This window comes from Herpailurus yagouaroundi, unplaced genomic scaffold (assembly GCF_014898765.1).
Source record: "Herpailurus yagouaroundi ecotype Mexico unplaced genomic scaffold, PumYag 569, whole genome shotgun sequence".
Lineage (NCBI taxonomy): Eukaryota > Metazoa > Chordata > Mammalia > Carnivora > Felidae > Herpailurus > Herpailurus yagouaroundi.
Genome location: NW_024412786.1, coordinates 7,724,384 through 7,739,854, shown reverse-complemented (window position 1 = coordinate 7,739,854; position 15,471 = coordinate 7,724,384). Strand labels below are relative to the sequence as shown.

Sequence of the window (15,471 nt, the reverse complement as noted above, 5' to 3'; positions counted from 1 at the left end):
GCACGTGCGGATCTGGTGACAAGGACGTCCCAGCCCGGCTGCATCTCGCATGGGTGCCTGTGTCCCAGGGGCCCGGGCGGTGGTGACCTCCCCCACTTCCTGCAGCACGGTCCCAGCACCAGGCTTTCCCGTGGCTTCCCTGACCTGCGTGGTAGGACCCATCCAGCAGGAGGGCGCAGGGGCCGTCCCTGAAACTGCCCCTCACCCCTGACCGGAGCCTAGAGGACACCTCAAAGACACTGACGCTTCCCGAGGGCCTCATCGCTTCTGGCAAAAGTGGAGAAATGGAGCTGGATTTCTCTTCCGACCTGGAAAGTTGAACAAAATGCATGAAACCCGGGTTTTCAAGATGTTGGATCTCGGGCAACAGAGGCCGATGCCCCCCAGAGCCAGAGAGCAGGACCGGCGCCCTGCGAGCCGCTCACGACAAAAGCCCACAGCAGAGCAATGAGCAGAGGGCACGGGAAAGTCACACAAAGAGCCGGAAGCCCCATGTCCTCTGCCGGTGCTGCACTGACCCCCGTCCCTTAGCTCATCCCTCTGGTCCCCGAAGACCAGGTGGTGGAGAGAAGCTGGGCGTGGCTCATCGGTGGCTCAGCTGGGTGCCGGAGTGGACCGCCCTTGGACTGTTCAGCCCTCTCAGGTGGGGTTGGTGGTCATGGACTAAGTGACAATTACAGGGGACCCCCCCCCAGCAGCGGACAGACCTCTGAGCGCTGTAGCCGCTGACCTCCCGTTGGTCTCGAGACGCTTCCCCCAGGAGACACTGCTAAACATAAAGGGTCCGTTACCACCTGGCCGCTTGGGGTCCTTGTGCCGGCAGACCTCTGGCAGAAGAAAGGAGGGACCGAATGGGCAGGGGCACCGGCCCCGAGCATGAGGGGGAGGTCAGGCGTTGTTCTCAAGCGGGGCGGGGAACAACACGTTTGGTGCTCGGCCACCCGCGCCGGGCGTCTCTCGGCCCCCGCGTGACCAGACTTCACCGCCAGCGGACGAGCCCCGCGGCCGGACGCGCAGAGGCCACGGTAGCTACGGGCTGTCCGAGGAGGCAGGCCCCCTGGCGTGGGCGATGGAGGAGGGAAGCCATGAGTGTCCGATTGTGGTTCCTCCCACTGGCCCCGTCAGTGTCGATCTCCCCAGCTGGGGCGGACCGGGTCCTGAGACGTGATCCCGGACGGACAGCGCCTAATAAAGCAAGGGCCGTCGGCGCCCCGTCCAGCTCCTTCTACTGGGTCTGTGTGCTTGTCCCCCCTCGAGAGGGTCCGCTGCTAGGAGCTCCCCTGAAGATTGCTCTTGGCTGACGGGGAGCTCCTCAAACCGGAGGCAAGGGCCACGGGGGGACTTCGCGGCAGATGTCTGGCGTGGGGGCGAGGGAAGGGTTGGCCTCTTGCTTCCGGTCCCGTGGGGCCGCCCCTGCCGGCTATACCAGTAAGCCCCCCCGGGGGTCGGGCTCCCACGTCCCTGCTTATCTGCTTTCTCCCGCACAGGAATGCTGTCCTGGGCCACGTGTCCAGGACACGTGCAGTGAGACTGTAGCAGTTTCCGCTTCATGCGGACCAGCCGGTCAGCTCTGCTGGACAGCGCCCGGTGCCTGGTGACAGTGCCTGGTCCCTGGTGACAGCTCCCAGTGCCTGGTGACAGAGCCCGGTGCCTGGTGATGGCATCCCGTGCCTGGTGGGGTTCGTCTTGGACCCTGACACCACCCTCCCGACAGTCTGGAAAGGAGGTTAGGACACGCCCTCGGCAGCACCCAGACCTGGTCTGGGCGGGCCAGCAGTCTTGGCTTGGCAAGTTCCTGATAGTCTTTGTGAAGGAGGGCTGGGGTCGGGGGAGGGCAGGACGCTGGCTACGTCTCCTTCAACAGGCATCCCCACCTGAGTGTCCGCAGAGTGGGGGCGTGGGCGAGATGAATCCAGGACTCCACTGAAGGTCAACAACCCGTGGCTTACTGTGGTGCTACACCTTTCTCCTCGCTCCCTGCCCCTCACGACCCTGACTCCCCAAGCCCTGGCCCGTAATGACGCTCCTAGAAACCAAGAGAGGCCCGCTTGAGAAAGGAGGCTGTGGGCAAGGCCAGGCTGTCAGGTCGGCACCTGACCCCGGTTCCCAAGTCATGCGGATTCCCCTGCAGACGGGCCCTGAAACCCCCGGCGTATATATTCTCCCAGGAGAGTCAGAAACCTGACCCACCCTCAGCCTCCACACTTGCCTAAGCCCAGGATGTCAGAGAGGCCCTAAATGTCAAACTCAACCCGCCAGTCTGCCTCCATATCCAGGGATGGGCCCGGGGGTCCTTGGGTGGCATCAGAGATTCCCAGGTACAGGCCTAAGAGGTGATCCCAGGAGAGGGCCAGGCCAGGGGGCATCAGAGACACAGAAGAGGTTCACACCCCACACCACCCAGACCTCCCCGTCTGGGACATGACCAGGGACCCCAGGGGCTAAGGACCAGCCCCAGCCACTCTGTTACGTCGGGGTCGAGCCACGTCTAAGAGGATCTGGAACAGCCTGGGACACGTCCTCACTGGGAAAGCTCCAAGAATATAGAAAGACACCCTGTCGGATGCACAGCCCAGAGGCAAGACTTCAAGCCGAAGGCAGGTCTGACACTGGGAAAAACCATCTCCACACCACACACGAGGCGACGTCAGAGGAATGTGATGTCCGTGGTGGTCTGAGGGAAACCATGGCAACGAGAAACCCACTAGGCTGACTGCAAACCCCGTCTGCAGGCGTTCCTCATTTCCAGGCATAAGATTATTTGCCCCGGTCTCCTCTGTGTGCATCTCGGCAACAACCACGAGGCTATCAAAAGGGCAGAGAGACGACACGCCTCTGGGCCCAGGAATCGGAGCGACCAGACTCGGACGTGATACAGACGTTGGGACCGTCGGACGGGACGTTTTCAACAACAGGGATAAATATGCCGGAGAGCCTACAAAACACGCGCCCAAGAAGCTCAGAGAACACCCAGCACGGTAAATACCACAAGGGACCACCCGAGCTCTATTTACATATTCAAACTGCTGAAAACCCGAGGCAAGAGAGAACATCCTGAACGTGGCCAGAGAAGGAAGCACGTCCCATAAGAGGAGGAAGGTAAAAACAAGCACGCTTTTTGTCAGAAACCAAAGGAGCCAGGGCAAGAACCCTGGGGTGGCTCGGTCGGCCGGGCGTCTGACTTCGGCTCCGGTCATGATCCCGCGGCTCGTGAGTTCGAGTCCCGTGCCGGGGCTCCGTGATGTCAGTGCCGAGCCTGATCGGGAGTGGAGGTTTTGTGCTACCTGATCCACGTGCAAAAAAATGAACCCCGGAGGGGCGCCTGGGTGGCGCAGTCGGTTAAGCGTCCGACTTCAGCCAGGTCACGATCTCGCGGTCTGCGAGTTCGAGCCCCGCGTCAGGCTCTGGGCTGATGGCTCAGAGCCTGGAGCCTGTTTCCGATTCTGTGTCTCCCTCTCTCTCTGCTCCTCCCCCGTTCATGCTCTGTCTCTCTCTGTCCCAAAAATAAATAAATGTTGAAAAAAAAAAAAATTTAAAAATGAACCCCGGAACACACATCTCACAACTTATACAAACACTCCAGATAAATCATAAAGCTCAGTGTAAAATATCCAGCTAAAAAACATCTAGAGGAGAAACCCCGGGAGAAAATCCTCATGCCCTGAAGACAGCCAGGGTCTCTCACCTCAGCACTGGGGACACTCGGGGTCGGGTCACTCTTTCCTACAGGGGCTATCGGGCACACTGCAGAATATCCGGCACGAGCCACTGGTACCCTCCAAATGTAACAACCAAAACTTCCAGACATTGCCACATATTTCTTGGGGGCAAGATGGCCCCTAGCTGAAAACCGCTGGGTTGGGCAAAGATTTCTGAGCTACGACCCCAAAGCACGGCCAACGAAAGAAAAAAAAAAAAAACCCGATACATTGGACTTGGTTAAATGTGAGACTCTCCCTCCGTAAGAGGCGAAGTTAAGACACGCTATCTCATACCAGAACTTGGATCCGGAACAGAACTCCCCAAACTCGGCAGTGAGACGACAAATGAGCCAAAGAGAAAGCCAACCTTGAAGGCACGCGGATGGCAAAAACCCACGTGGAAAGATGCTCACTACCACCAGCCAGGAGGCAAACGCAAATTAAAGCCACAGCGAGACGTCTCACGTTGAGACAAAACAGTACACACAAACGAAGGAAAAGCCCTCCGCCCCCGCCAGCCCAGCACTGGCCCGGCGAGGGGACAGGTGGCCCCTCACGCTGCTGGACGGGGAGGCAGTGCCGCCCGGCTGCGAGCCAGGTGGAGCCTCTGTGCCCCTGGCTGTCACAACCCTTTGCCCAGGAGCCCGTGGGTGGAGGGGGCAGGAAGGCCAGAAGCAGGGCGGGGGGTGGCGCAGGGAAGGCACAGGGGCACAGACGTCTTCACCCAGCCCACGGCGACCTGAGGGCCACAAGCCCAACCCTGCATCTGTCGAGTCTGTGTGCAACTGTACATGTGTGCTGTGTCTGGATGTGTGTCCATGCTTGCGTGCATATGCGTCTGACGTGTGTGTGTGTGTGTGTGTGTGTGTGTGTGTGTGCGGAAGGAGGGAAGGAGGCTCCGGCTGCCTGGCTTTTCCGAGAGCGCAGGCCCTCAGAGGAGGGCAGGGATGCGGAAGCCTTCAGAAGCAGCGGTGCAGAAAGGGAAAGCTGGAATCCACCCCCGGGGGCAGCTGCCCAGAACAGGTTGGACCTGAAGGAGCAAAGCCCTGCCCTGGGGGTGGGGGTGCTGGGGCAGGGAGGGGAGGCCAGGGGCGGTGGGGGTGGGGGCCCGGGTGCGGCGGTTCTGCTCTGTCCCCTGCCCCCGGGGGTCCCACATCCATCCGTCCCTGCCTGCTCTCGGGCAGGCCCTCTGCCTGAAGGCTCTCCATCCTGCAGGGCCCCCAGTCCCCGCCTCCAGGAAGCCCTCCCTGCCCACCCCGCCCCCCCCGGCTGAACTTTGACCCCCACGTCAGTTCCCAGCACCCACAAGGGCTCCGAAGAGGCTGGGCATCCGAGTATCTGAGAGAGGGGGGGTCCTTGAGACCCTCATTTCTCACCTCCCTTCAAAGTCCCCACCAGTGGGTGGGCCGACGGAAGAGGGAGGGTCCTCAGCTCCCCTTGGGCCCGGCGCCAGACTGGGCATCAGGCTGACCCGCGGGACCCTCTCAGGCCACCTCCTAGCTGTCTGGGCGCATCTGTTGATTTTAATGACATTCTGCCTCATTCCGAAAGGAACGCGGGGCGCGGGAGCAGAAACGGGAGCCCCCTGAACGGGAGGCCTGCTTGGAGGACGTGAGGCGAGAAGCCACAGGGCAGCGCAAGCCCACGCCCGGCGCCCGAGGGTGCGCGGCGACCCCCAGCTCACGCAGCGCTGGCCCCGGAGAGGTTCCCCCACCAGCGGCCGCGCTCTCTGCAGATGCAGGGTGAAGGAGGGTCGGGCCCGGCCCCTCCTGCCCCCCATCCCCAGGCCACACTGAGTGGAAAGGAATGGGACGCAGCCGGACACACAGAGTCCACGCCGTGACGTTCAAAGGCAAACCCGACGTCCGGAGACAGGGGTCAGAGTGGGGGCGGAGGGTGAGGGCTCACCCCTTAGGGCGGGCTGGGTGAGGTGAGCTGAGTGCGCACATGTGGAAAATTCGAGGACACACGCTCCAGGTTTACGCGTTTGAGAAGAGTCGTACCCAACTAGACCTCGGGGAGGCAGGCAGGGCTGGGTCAGCCCCGATGGGAGAGGCGGAGGACAGGTCACCTGTACGTTCCTGTGGGGCGTGGGCTCATCCGTCCCGTCCACCCGCCCTCCCCACAGGACCCACCTGCCCACGGCTGCTGGCCCTCGACTCCCCGCCAGCCCTGTCACTCCCCGTTTCCTGGGTGAGCTGGCCCAACCCCCGCCCCCCTCCCCCCTCCCAGGGGCAGGGCGTCTGGGAGCAGAATCCTGCTGCCTGGTTTTCTCGAAAGAGTGAACACAGAGGTCAGACCTCCAAGCCCTAAGTCACCAGATGCCCATTCTGCTGTGAGATCCCGCACAGGCCACCAAGACCAGCCCGGCCCTCCCGACGATCCTGCTGTGCCCCAGTGCTCCCCACACCCCGGGAGCGAAGCAGCATTGAACACGCAGGGCCCAGGGACGAGTGGGGGCTGGCGGAGCTTTCTGTCTCCCGACCTGCCTGGCCTCCTCCCCAGCCATCGTCTCTCCCCACCTACCTCGGGAATCCCACTCTGCCCCGACCAGCCTTGGAAGCTCATCCGGTGTCCAGGTCTCAGTTTCCACGCCTGTAAAATGGGCACAGCACACCAGGACGGACTGAGGCACAGCCAGAGGGGCAGTTAACATGGTGACACCACAGGCCTGGTGAGTTCGCCGGCACTGGAAAGGCAGAGCCTGTGCTAACTACCCGAATACACACACGTCCGGCCACACGCCCACCCCCATGACAGCCGGGCCCCTGGTGCATCCCAACCCAGTGCCAACTGGGAAGTGCCCCCCCCCCACTCCGCCTGCCAGCCGCCACCCCCTCCCACGGAACCCGGGCTCTGGGTGGGGGCAGAAGGACCCCAGGACCCTGCAGGAGGCTCTGTGCAGCACAGGGACCAGCAGGGTGAGAAGCCTTTCAGGGCTGGGGGTTGGGAAGGGATGGTCAGCGAGAGGCCCTGGGGCCCCGAAAACTGCCAGGTGGGGTGGGCGGACCCGGGATGGGGCAGGAGGGGGCGCACAGTACAGTTCAGACCCCAGACCTAGCGTGCCGGTGTGTAAGAGCCTGGCTTTGTCTCCTGGAAGCCAGGCCCCTGGCAGCCCCCGCCCGCCTGCCCACAAAAGGCATTCAAATGAGAGCCAAATATTTGAGCCCGGCCCGGCCTCTGTAGGCAGCTCCCAGGCCCTCATTTGGGTACTAATTGGATTCCATTTAGAGATTTGCATGCTATCAATGCCAGCAGTGGCCAGCCACTGGGGGCCGGGCCTGGGGAGCCCCCACGCCTACAGGCCAATGCCAGGTGGAGGGTTGGGGGGAAGGACTCAGGAGCCCTGAGCGTCGGCATCTCCCCACTAGCGTCAGGGTAGCAGGAGCTGGGGGGAGGCCACCACCACGGGGCCGGGGCCGTGCTGCGCGACAGGGAGCCTGGGTCCTGGCCTGGACCCCACACAGAGCTGGGACGTGGCGGGGACAAGCAGGGAGAGGAAAGTGGGTCATGCCAACCGCTCCTGATGATGACGCCACCCTCCCCAAGACACTGGCTGCCATCACCCCACCGATGGTGCCGGCTCCCCCTCCCAGGGGGTTAGGATGGCCCTGGGGGTCCTGTCACCTGACGTCCCAGGCAACAGAGGCACAGACACCCTCCCTGGGGAAGCCTGGAGCCTGTCCTCCCATTCCGCGTGCTCGCTGGGGTCCCCGAGAAACACCTCATCCATGGCCACCGGGGGCCCCGGGCCTGTGGGTCCTTAGCAGGGCTCACCTCGGCGTGGCCTGTGGCCTCTTGCTGAGCCAGCTACACCCTGCAAAAGGGGCCTGGAGGCAGTAACGCTTAGCCCGAGGGACCAGACCGGCACAGGAGAGAAGGTGTAGCTGGGGCCCTGCGGCGGAGGGTGGGCAGCGGGCCCTGGGGGCTGGCGTTACTGGGAAACCCCTTTGTTTCTGCCTGTTGTAGGCTGAAATGTGTCCTCCCCCCAAATTCATGTGGTGGAGACCTTATTTGGAACTAGGGTCTTTACAAAGGTCATCAGGTCATTAGGGGGACTCTGATCCTGTATGACTGGGGTCCTTACATAAGGGGGAATTGTGGACACAGACACGCACAGAGGGGCGACCTCGTGAGGACACAGCAGGACGACGGCCGTCCACACACGAGGAGAGAGGCTTCGGGAGGCCCCGGCCCGGCCCACGCCTGGACCTCGGGCTCCAGCCTCCAGGACGGGGGGCAGCAGGTGTCGTGTGACCCTCCCCACCCCGATGGTGGTTTTGTCACAGCATCCCGCTGACTAACGCACTGCTGGGGCTGCTGGGTTCCTGCCCAGGCTTTGCCGGCCCACCGGTGGATGCATTACCTCTGGGGCCTGGTTTTCCCGATCTGTGGCTTGCCGCGGAGAAAGGGCTTTGCTGGTGGCAGGCCCCGGGGGCACACAGGACCTGGCCTGGAGCCCTGCGGCGCCCTGACCTTGTACGAGCAGGCTCACACACACCCCTTTCCTCCGTTTGGTGTGTGGCCTTGGGCAGGGGCTGTTCCTGGGGTGCTGACAGGATGACCCCCGTCAGCAGGCCCCTCCCTGCCTCTGGGAGGCTGGAGGCTCAGAGCTCTGGTGACAAAGGCCTATTTCAATAAGTAGGGAGCGCTAGGGTCCCAGCCTCAGTGGGGGGCCCTGCGGGGGGCACGGTTTGCTGGCGAAGGGAGTTTTCTGGGCATTCTGCGCCCCCCCCCCCCACCACACACACACACACTGATTGATTTGCCCCATTAATCACAGCCAGCAGCTGGGGGTGGGGTGGGACCAGAGCAGGCACTGGGCCAGAGCCATGGGGGCCCCGGGAGGGGGGCAGAGGTCAGGACAGGCTTTCTCTGTCATCTCTCTTTCCCTCCAGACCCACCCAGCTGAGGAGAGCCTGGGGAAGGGACACAGTGCTTGGTGCCTCTTCCAGCTCCCCGGGCCCCCAGGATTCCCTCCAAAGCACACCCAGGCCTCCCCCCATTTGGAGAGCCGGGGTGTCCCGAGGCCCGAGCTGGCATCCCGGGTCCTGTCCAGCCTTGACTGCTAACAGGACCCTCCTTTTCGGTGTTCTCAGCAAAAAAAAAAACAGCAATAACAGTGCCTCCTCCAGGCAGGTGTCCGGGGCCAAGGGAGGCACGATGGGGGCTTCAGCTCAGCTCTGTGGACTCTGAACCGGATTGCCTCTGGGTACCTGTGGGCCTTGGGCCCGGCCTAGAGGTCGGGGCGAGACCCTGTGGAGGGGCACATCTGGAAGCACCAAACCCCTCGCCTCTTGGACTCTGGATTCCGGGAGGCCTTGGGGGCGGCCCACCCCCGGCCCACCGCCCTGTGGTGCAGCCCCTGCCCAGAGCCGCCCCCAGCCTCCACTGCTGGGGAAAGGGTCAGGAGCCCTGCGGGGCCCCCTTCCCCCTTCTCCCCACCAGCAGTCGGGCTCTGCCCCCTCCCCAGTCTCTCAGGCCCCCGACCTGACCGGCACCCCACCAGCCCTACTGCTGCGGTCGGGTCCCTTCTGTCATCCCCCCGGATGCTGACTCCAGCCTCCTCCTGCTGCCCCTCCCCCCAGGACCCCATAGGGGTTCCCCGCCCCGCCTCCCGCCACAGCCAGGCCTCCCTTCCACCCCAGGTCATGTCCGTCCTCCCCTCCCTGCCCAGCAGAGTCCTCAACCCCTGGAGGAGCACCAGAGACTGGACCTCTTCCTTCCACGAAGGGTCCCCTCGTGGTCCTGTGGCCTCCGTTCTCCGGACGCTCCATGCTCCCAGTCTGTAGCCCCCTCCCCAGGGTCCCGCCCCAGGCACCTGGACGGAACTAGACCAGGAACACGGGAGACGGAGGGGACAGCATCCCAGCCTTGCGAGCGCCTCCCGGCCGCACGACGGCCCCACCGGAAGCCACGCACCTGCGCGGTCACCCTCCCTCCCGACGTCTTGAGGCTCCTGGCTTTATGGTAAGGGCTGATGTCACTGAGCCCGGACGTCCCCTCCACCCCGTGCTGTCGCAGCGGGGGCTAGAGGCAGGTCCTCAGGTCCAGTTCGGCCAGGGGCTCACGCCGGGCGAGCCTGGCCTTGCACTCAGCTACGCTGCCGCCTCTCCGTGCGGAGGGAAGGGGAGCGCCCGGCCCCAGGGGCCGCCCGCCCTCCCTTCCGGGTGGCGGGGGGCACCTTGCTGCCGTTTCGGGGATCCCTTTCATGGAGGAGGGGTCAGGTGCTGGCTGCCTCTCCACGAGGCTCCCCCCGCCCCCAGCGCTGGGACGGGGGGCAGGACCAGTACTGGCTTCGGGTGCTGGAGACCTGCAGACACACAGGTGCGGAGGGGGGGCCCCGTGCGGTTCGGTGCTCTCCGCTGGCTGGTTGGAAGGTCCCCGTGCTTTCACCCCTGAACGTGTGTTTGCTGGTGAAGGTCAGTGGGACAGAGGAACACACGAAGCTTGCCCTATGGGGGTCCACCCCACCCCCAGGCCCAGGAACACGGAGGCCCGGGGACCCACGGCACGCTTTTTCCCCCGGGGGCCCAGCGTGTCCACCACTGGCCAGCCTTACTGACTCACCCATGCTGCTTGTGGGTTAGACCCTAGGATGTAGGGTCCGTGAGGTTTCCCTTGGGCATGTCGGTGCATCCTAAGCTCCTGGCACAGAGAAGGTGCCCAATAAAGGTTTCGGAATAAATGGGGAGGGGGGGATCCAGGTGGGCCAAATAAGGCAAGCCTGGATGCATGGACCTCCGTGCTCGACCCCTGGTGCCATCGGGACAGTCCCATGTCAGCAAGGCCTCCCATGTGATCAGCCTACGGGGACATGTTGAGGGCAAAGCCATCGGGTGAGTTGTGGCCACAGATACACCCCCAGGACAGCAAGGGAGGGCTCCTTGGGGCGCCCGTATCATGAACAGACAGGAACGATGTACTGACCCCAAGTAGCAAAGGGCTGCCAGAGCACTCCCAGGGCGGGGGGGCTGGTCATCCGGACTGGACTGTCCCACCCCTCGTGCCCTCCACAGCCCTGCCTGGTCCAGAGGCTGCTGGGTCTGACTTTGTGCAGTCACCTTAGTGAAGGTCTCCAGCTTCACCCCTAGTCCCAAATCACCATCCCCCCCCCCCATCTTACGGATCGGGGTCCTCAACCTAACTCCACCCTCCGGCCTCTGATCACCTTCTGTCTGCAATCAGCCTCCCGTGGGGGGCAGGGCCTGGGCTGGGGGCTCCTGGCAGAGCCAGCTGGGTGTCCAAGGGGCTGCGGTGTCCTCCCAGGACACCCTCCGCAGCCGTGCCCTCCTAGAAGGGGAATGTCACAAGGCCTTGGAAACGAAGCTACCCAGGGTTTGAATCCGAGTCCCATCGTTTTCGAGTCCTGTGACTTCAGGGGCTCAGTTGCTGGGTTCTGCCCTTCGCAGTTCCCTACGATGGGCGTGTGAGCAAAGGACAGATGGGGGCACTTTGTAAGTAGGGTGAGCGGCCAGGCCGGTGTGCCCGGGTAACACGCCTGATGGCCTGGCTGAGCCCCGACTGCAGCCCTTCCTGTCCCAGTAATGTCCCTGCTCCGACAGCGAGGGACGCGGTCTGGTGGCCGCGCGTATACCTGCCGGCAGGCTGGGACCTCCAGAGGGACCTCCTCTGAAGTGAGCCAGAAACCCAGCTGGAACCCGGCCCCCTCCCCCGACGTGCCGGAAATACAGGCGCAGACACCGGAGAGATGGCACCCAGAAGGGTGCCCACCAGCAGCGCCCAGAACTCCGGAAACACCGCAGAGCGGCGGACACAGCTTACGAGAGGCTTAAAGGGCCCGCGGCCAACTCCGCGCGCGACCCGGCTGGGGCCTGATTCTGCAAAACCCGCCGTAAGAGACCCAAGAGGCCGCCACAGGGTGTCGGCTCCAGCGAAGGGACCGTCGTTCACGGCGGGGAGAGCGGTGCAGGGGTTTCCCGGACAGGCGCACACGAGCAATTTCCAGGAGGAAACGGTGTTGGGATTTGCTTCAAAGCAACGTGGGGGCGGGAGCGGTGGGGTGCCAGGGCGGGCGCGGCCTGCTGATGGGGGCTTCTCAGAGGCTGCTCGGGCCCCGTGCGTCCCTCACTGACCAGCCTGGTGACAGACTCACCTGTGCTGCTTGTGGGTGGGATCCCACGTCCCCCCCTCCCCTGATAGAAATTCCCGACGGTTCCTGGTACAGAGAAGGGGTCCAATAAAGGTTTTAGAACTTTTGCCTACATCTGGGATTTTCCATAGTAACAGCAAAACAAAAGTGGTAACACTTACGTTATCACTCAGCCCTGGCAGGGAGGGAGGGGGTTTTCCTGGGGGCCGTTCTCCCATGCCTTCCCTCCCCCAACCCCATGTAGGGTCCCACCCTGCCCACCACGCTGTGTCCAAGCCTCTCCCTGGGGTTCAGGCGTGTGTGGTTCAGTGAGGTCACTGACCAGGCAGCAGGTCCCTAGGAGAAGGGTGCGGGATGCCCCCCTCTGTCCCTCAGATGAGGCCCTGCGGCCCCAAGCCACAGCGGCTCTCCTGACCCCGGCCCAGCCTGCGCCTCACCAGACCCACAGACCTGGTCACCAGGGTCACCCCGGACCCATCTGCTCTCTGCCAATGTGGCCAGCTCCACCCCCCAGCGTTCCAACGACTCTGACCCGACCACTCCGTGCCAAAGGGAGGGGTGCCTTCGGCACCCTAAAGCAGCCTGGGGGATCCCCACCAGCCCCGCCCTACTCCTGCAATAAAAGAGAGCTTTGGGCCTAGCGAGACTTCAAAGCGGCAGAGGCCCGGGTCAAAGGTAGAGCTGAGTAATCTCAGCAGATTCTCCAGGCTGGGGGGCCTGGGGGGCGTCCTTGTGCCTCCCAAGGGCGGACCTCATAGCACCGTAAACAGAGGCGGGCAAGGCCTCAGGCCCGCGGGGGGCCGGGGCCTACAGCCCAGCAGGGACACCACTCAATCCTCCCACCACTTCCTGGGGCAGCCATGCTGTCACCCCACCCGTGTGTTGAGGGATGTGCCCAGCCCACCCAGAGGGTGGGGAGCAGTGCCATCACAACAAAGCAGCCTGATGCCAAGCACATGTCCTGAGCCCTGAGACGGGGTGGGCCGAGCCCCTCCCCCAGCACGCACCCCAGACCCTCATGCCTCTGCCAATCTGCAGCCCCCAGACCTCAGCCTCCCAGCTGAGTGGCCCTGCCCGGCCGCCCGCCTGCGCCTGCCACCTGCTGGAAGCTCCCTGCCTCACGAGGTGCCTATGAATTGCTTTGGCACAGAGGTGACCCGGCTGCAAGCGCTGACCCGGCTGCAGGCCTCTGGCCCCACCCTACAGAGGAGGGGGTGGAGTCCAGGAAGAAGTGACCACAGGGGCCAGACCTGCTGGGTCCCACCCATGCCCCACCTTCACCTGGGAAACGGGGGCCTGAGGGCATGGAGAGGGCACCCCCAACGCCAGATACACAGCACTGATTTATTCGTTAAGTCCACCTGCCCTGAATCAGGTTTTCCAACAAGGTCCCACCGGAGCTGGGAGCACGATCCAGCCACTGCAAGGGCACGCCTACCGGGGACACTGCCCCTCAGGGGGCAGCCAGCGTCCAGATCTTGGCGGGGTTGGGAAATTCCAGTAGTGGGGAGGGGCTGGGGTAGACAATCTTTATTGTGTTCAGAGTCTAAGGAATTTTGTATACAAAAATAAGTCTTCATATTACCGGTATCCCTGGGCAGTTCAAACGAATGTGTAAAAAGATCGATGTTCTGTGTCCTTTATAAAATCCTCTCCCGTTCAAACTTCTCGGTGTTGGTGCCCTGGCCCCATCCGGGTGGAGAACCTCTCGGGGAAGGGTGGTCTGGGTCTGAGGAAGCTGCTGCCAGCGGGGCAGGTTCAGGCCGGGGACCGTTTCCCCAGCGGCACTTGGTCAGGCTGGGCCGCACGGGGGGGACCGTCGGCAGAGACCAGGCTCGGTGGTGGCTTCGCCCGCCGGGACGGTGGGCCCGAGGCGCGGGCGGCCCACTTTGCTCCTAGGTGATGAGCGCGCTGGCCGCTCGGTGTCCAGGGCTTCGGCTGCTGGGAGGGGAAACGGGGACGCGCATTAGTTCGGGATCCGGCCCTGCCCCTCCCCCCCCCCCCCCAAACCCCACAAGCGAAGTCTGCAGTTTCGTTTGCTTGGTTGGTTTTGGAGCTCGAGTCCGTGGGTGCCTCGGATTCGGTCTGCGCCCGGACCGGGGCGGGGGCGGGGCGGGCGCTCCGAGCCGCAGTGAGTCAGGGCTCCGCACCCGCCGACTCATTTCTGCCACTCGGCCCGGGCGCGTGATTTGCAATGCAAAGTCACCCCGCCTCCCAGCGCCCAACTCTGCCCCGGGATCAGCGTGCGCTCGGGGCCTCACCCGCCCGAGGGCCCCCCTCCCTGCTCCCCCTTCAGCGCGGCAGCGGGAGGAAGTTTTGCAATCCCGGACAAACAAACGCCTGTCTTGCACAGGCTTGACAAAGTTTGGGGAAAATGAAGAGTGAGCGAAATCGAAGCCCTCACCCGGGCCTGGCGCTGGGCTCGGCTGCTCTCGGGGGTGCGTGCGGCGGGGCTGTCCCCTCCACCCCGCCCGGCTGCCCCTGCTGCGAACCCCGTCTTCCCCGCCGCCGGAGGTTACCTCGGGGACAGGGCGCTCAGTAGCCCCCTAACCAGCTGGAGAAGTCGAGCAGCTCGCGCTCCACGGGGCTAAGCGCGCCCTCGCAGCCGCTGTCGTCCAAGGAGTAGGCGGAGCGCGGCGAACCGGGCTCCGAGCTGCCCCCGCGGCCCGGGGACGACGAGGCGCAGGAAGGCGAGGCGGCGGCGGCGGCGGCGGCGGCGGCGGCGGGGATCCCGGGAGGCCCGCTGGATGCGGGGGGCCGCGCGGCTGTTGGTGCCAGCAGCCCCTCGGCCAGCGCGGCGCGCACGGCATCGTGCTCCGCCAGCAGGCGTTGCAACGCGCGGATGTACTCCACGGCTGAGCGCAGTGTCTCCACCTTACTCAGCTTCTTGCTGGCGCCGCCGTGCGGCACGTGCTGCCGCAGCGCCTGGAACCCCAAGTTCACCAGCTTCACGCGGTTGCGCTCGCGCTCATTGCGCCGCGCCACAGCCGCCGCGCCGCCCCCGGTCTCCGATGCGCCGGGCCGTCGCCGCCGGCTGCAGCGCAGCAGCGGTGGGGATGTGGGTCGCCGCCGAGCGGCGCAGCCGCCGGAGACACCAGGCACGGGGGGCGCGGGCCGGAGCAGTGCGCCGCTGTCCATTGCTCCCGCATCCACTCGCCGCGCGATTCCTCCGAGTCCCCGCGCGCAGCAGGTGGGGCGGCCAGAGGAACGGTGGGAGGACGATACAACCCCGAGAGGGCCCCGGGCGTTGTGCCGCGGAGCGATTCGCCAAGGTACGCGTCCCGGGTCGTCTGGGGCCCAAGGAGAGCGGGGCGCAGGGGGCCAAGAGGTGGCAGGCCGTGCGCGCCTGGGAGCGTGGGGCGCTCGTGTCCCGCGCGTGCGGTCGGACGCTCCCCAGGTCTCCCCAGCGCGGCGCAGGCGGTTCGGTTTTAAATGTATAGATAACCCTCCTCCGCGCCGCCGCCGCCTCCTTTCTCACGCCCTCCTTCCCTCGCCTCGCCCTCCTGCCACGCTTCGCCCTCCCCCTTGCGCATACAAACCTGCAAACACCACGCCGCCGCCGTGAGCGCGTCCCCCACCCCGTCCTCCCCGGGCGGAGTCTGCAGGTCCCCAGCGGGCCCCCAGCTCCCAACAGGTGCTCAGTGCGCCCCCCCCCCC

At 64.6% G+C, this 15,471-nt stretch overlaps 1 protein-coding gene across 2 annotated transcripts; it reads right to left on the bottom strand.

The window, feature by feature from the left end:
- Window positions 1–13,329: 13,329 nt before the first annotated feature.
- Window positions 13,330–15,029, bottom strand: ASCL2 (achaete-scute family bHLH transcription factor 2). Of its 2 annotated transcripts, none has more exons than XM_040466064.1 (2): window positions 14,334–15,029; window positions 13,330–13,755 (listed from the first exon to the last, which is right to left on the bottom strand). In XM_040466064.1, exon 1 carries the CDS (start codon window positions 14,950–14,952, stop codon window positions 14,350–14,352), a length of 603 nt encoding a protein of 200 aa, XP_040321998.1. In that variant the 5' UTR covers window positions 14,953–15,029; the 3' UTR covers window positions 13,330–13,755; window positions 14,334–14,349. The 2 variants fall into 2 exon arrangements, with proteins under 2 accessions (XP_040321998.1, XP_040321999.1); XM_040466065.1 differs by having other exon boundaries at window positions 13,330–13,752.
- Between the last annotated feature and the right edge of the window lie 442 nt (window positions 15,030–15,471).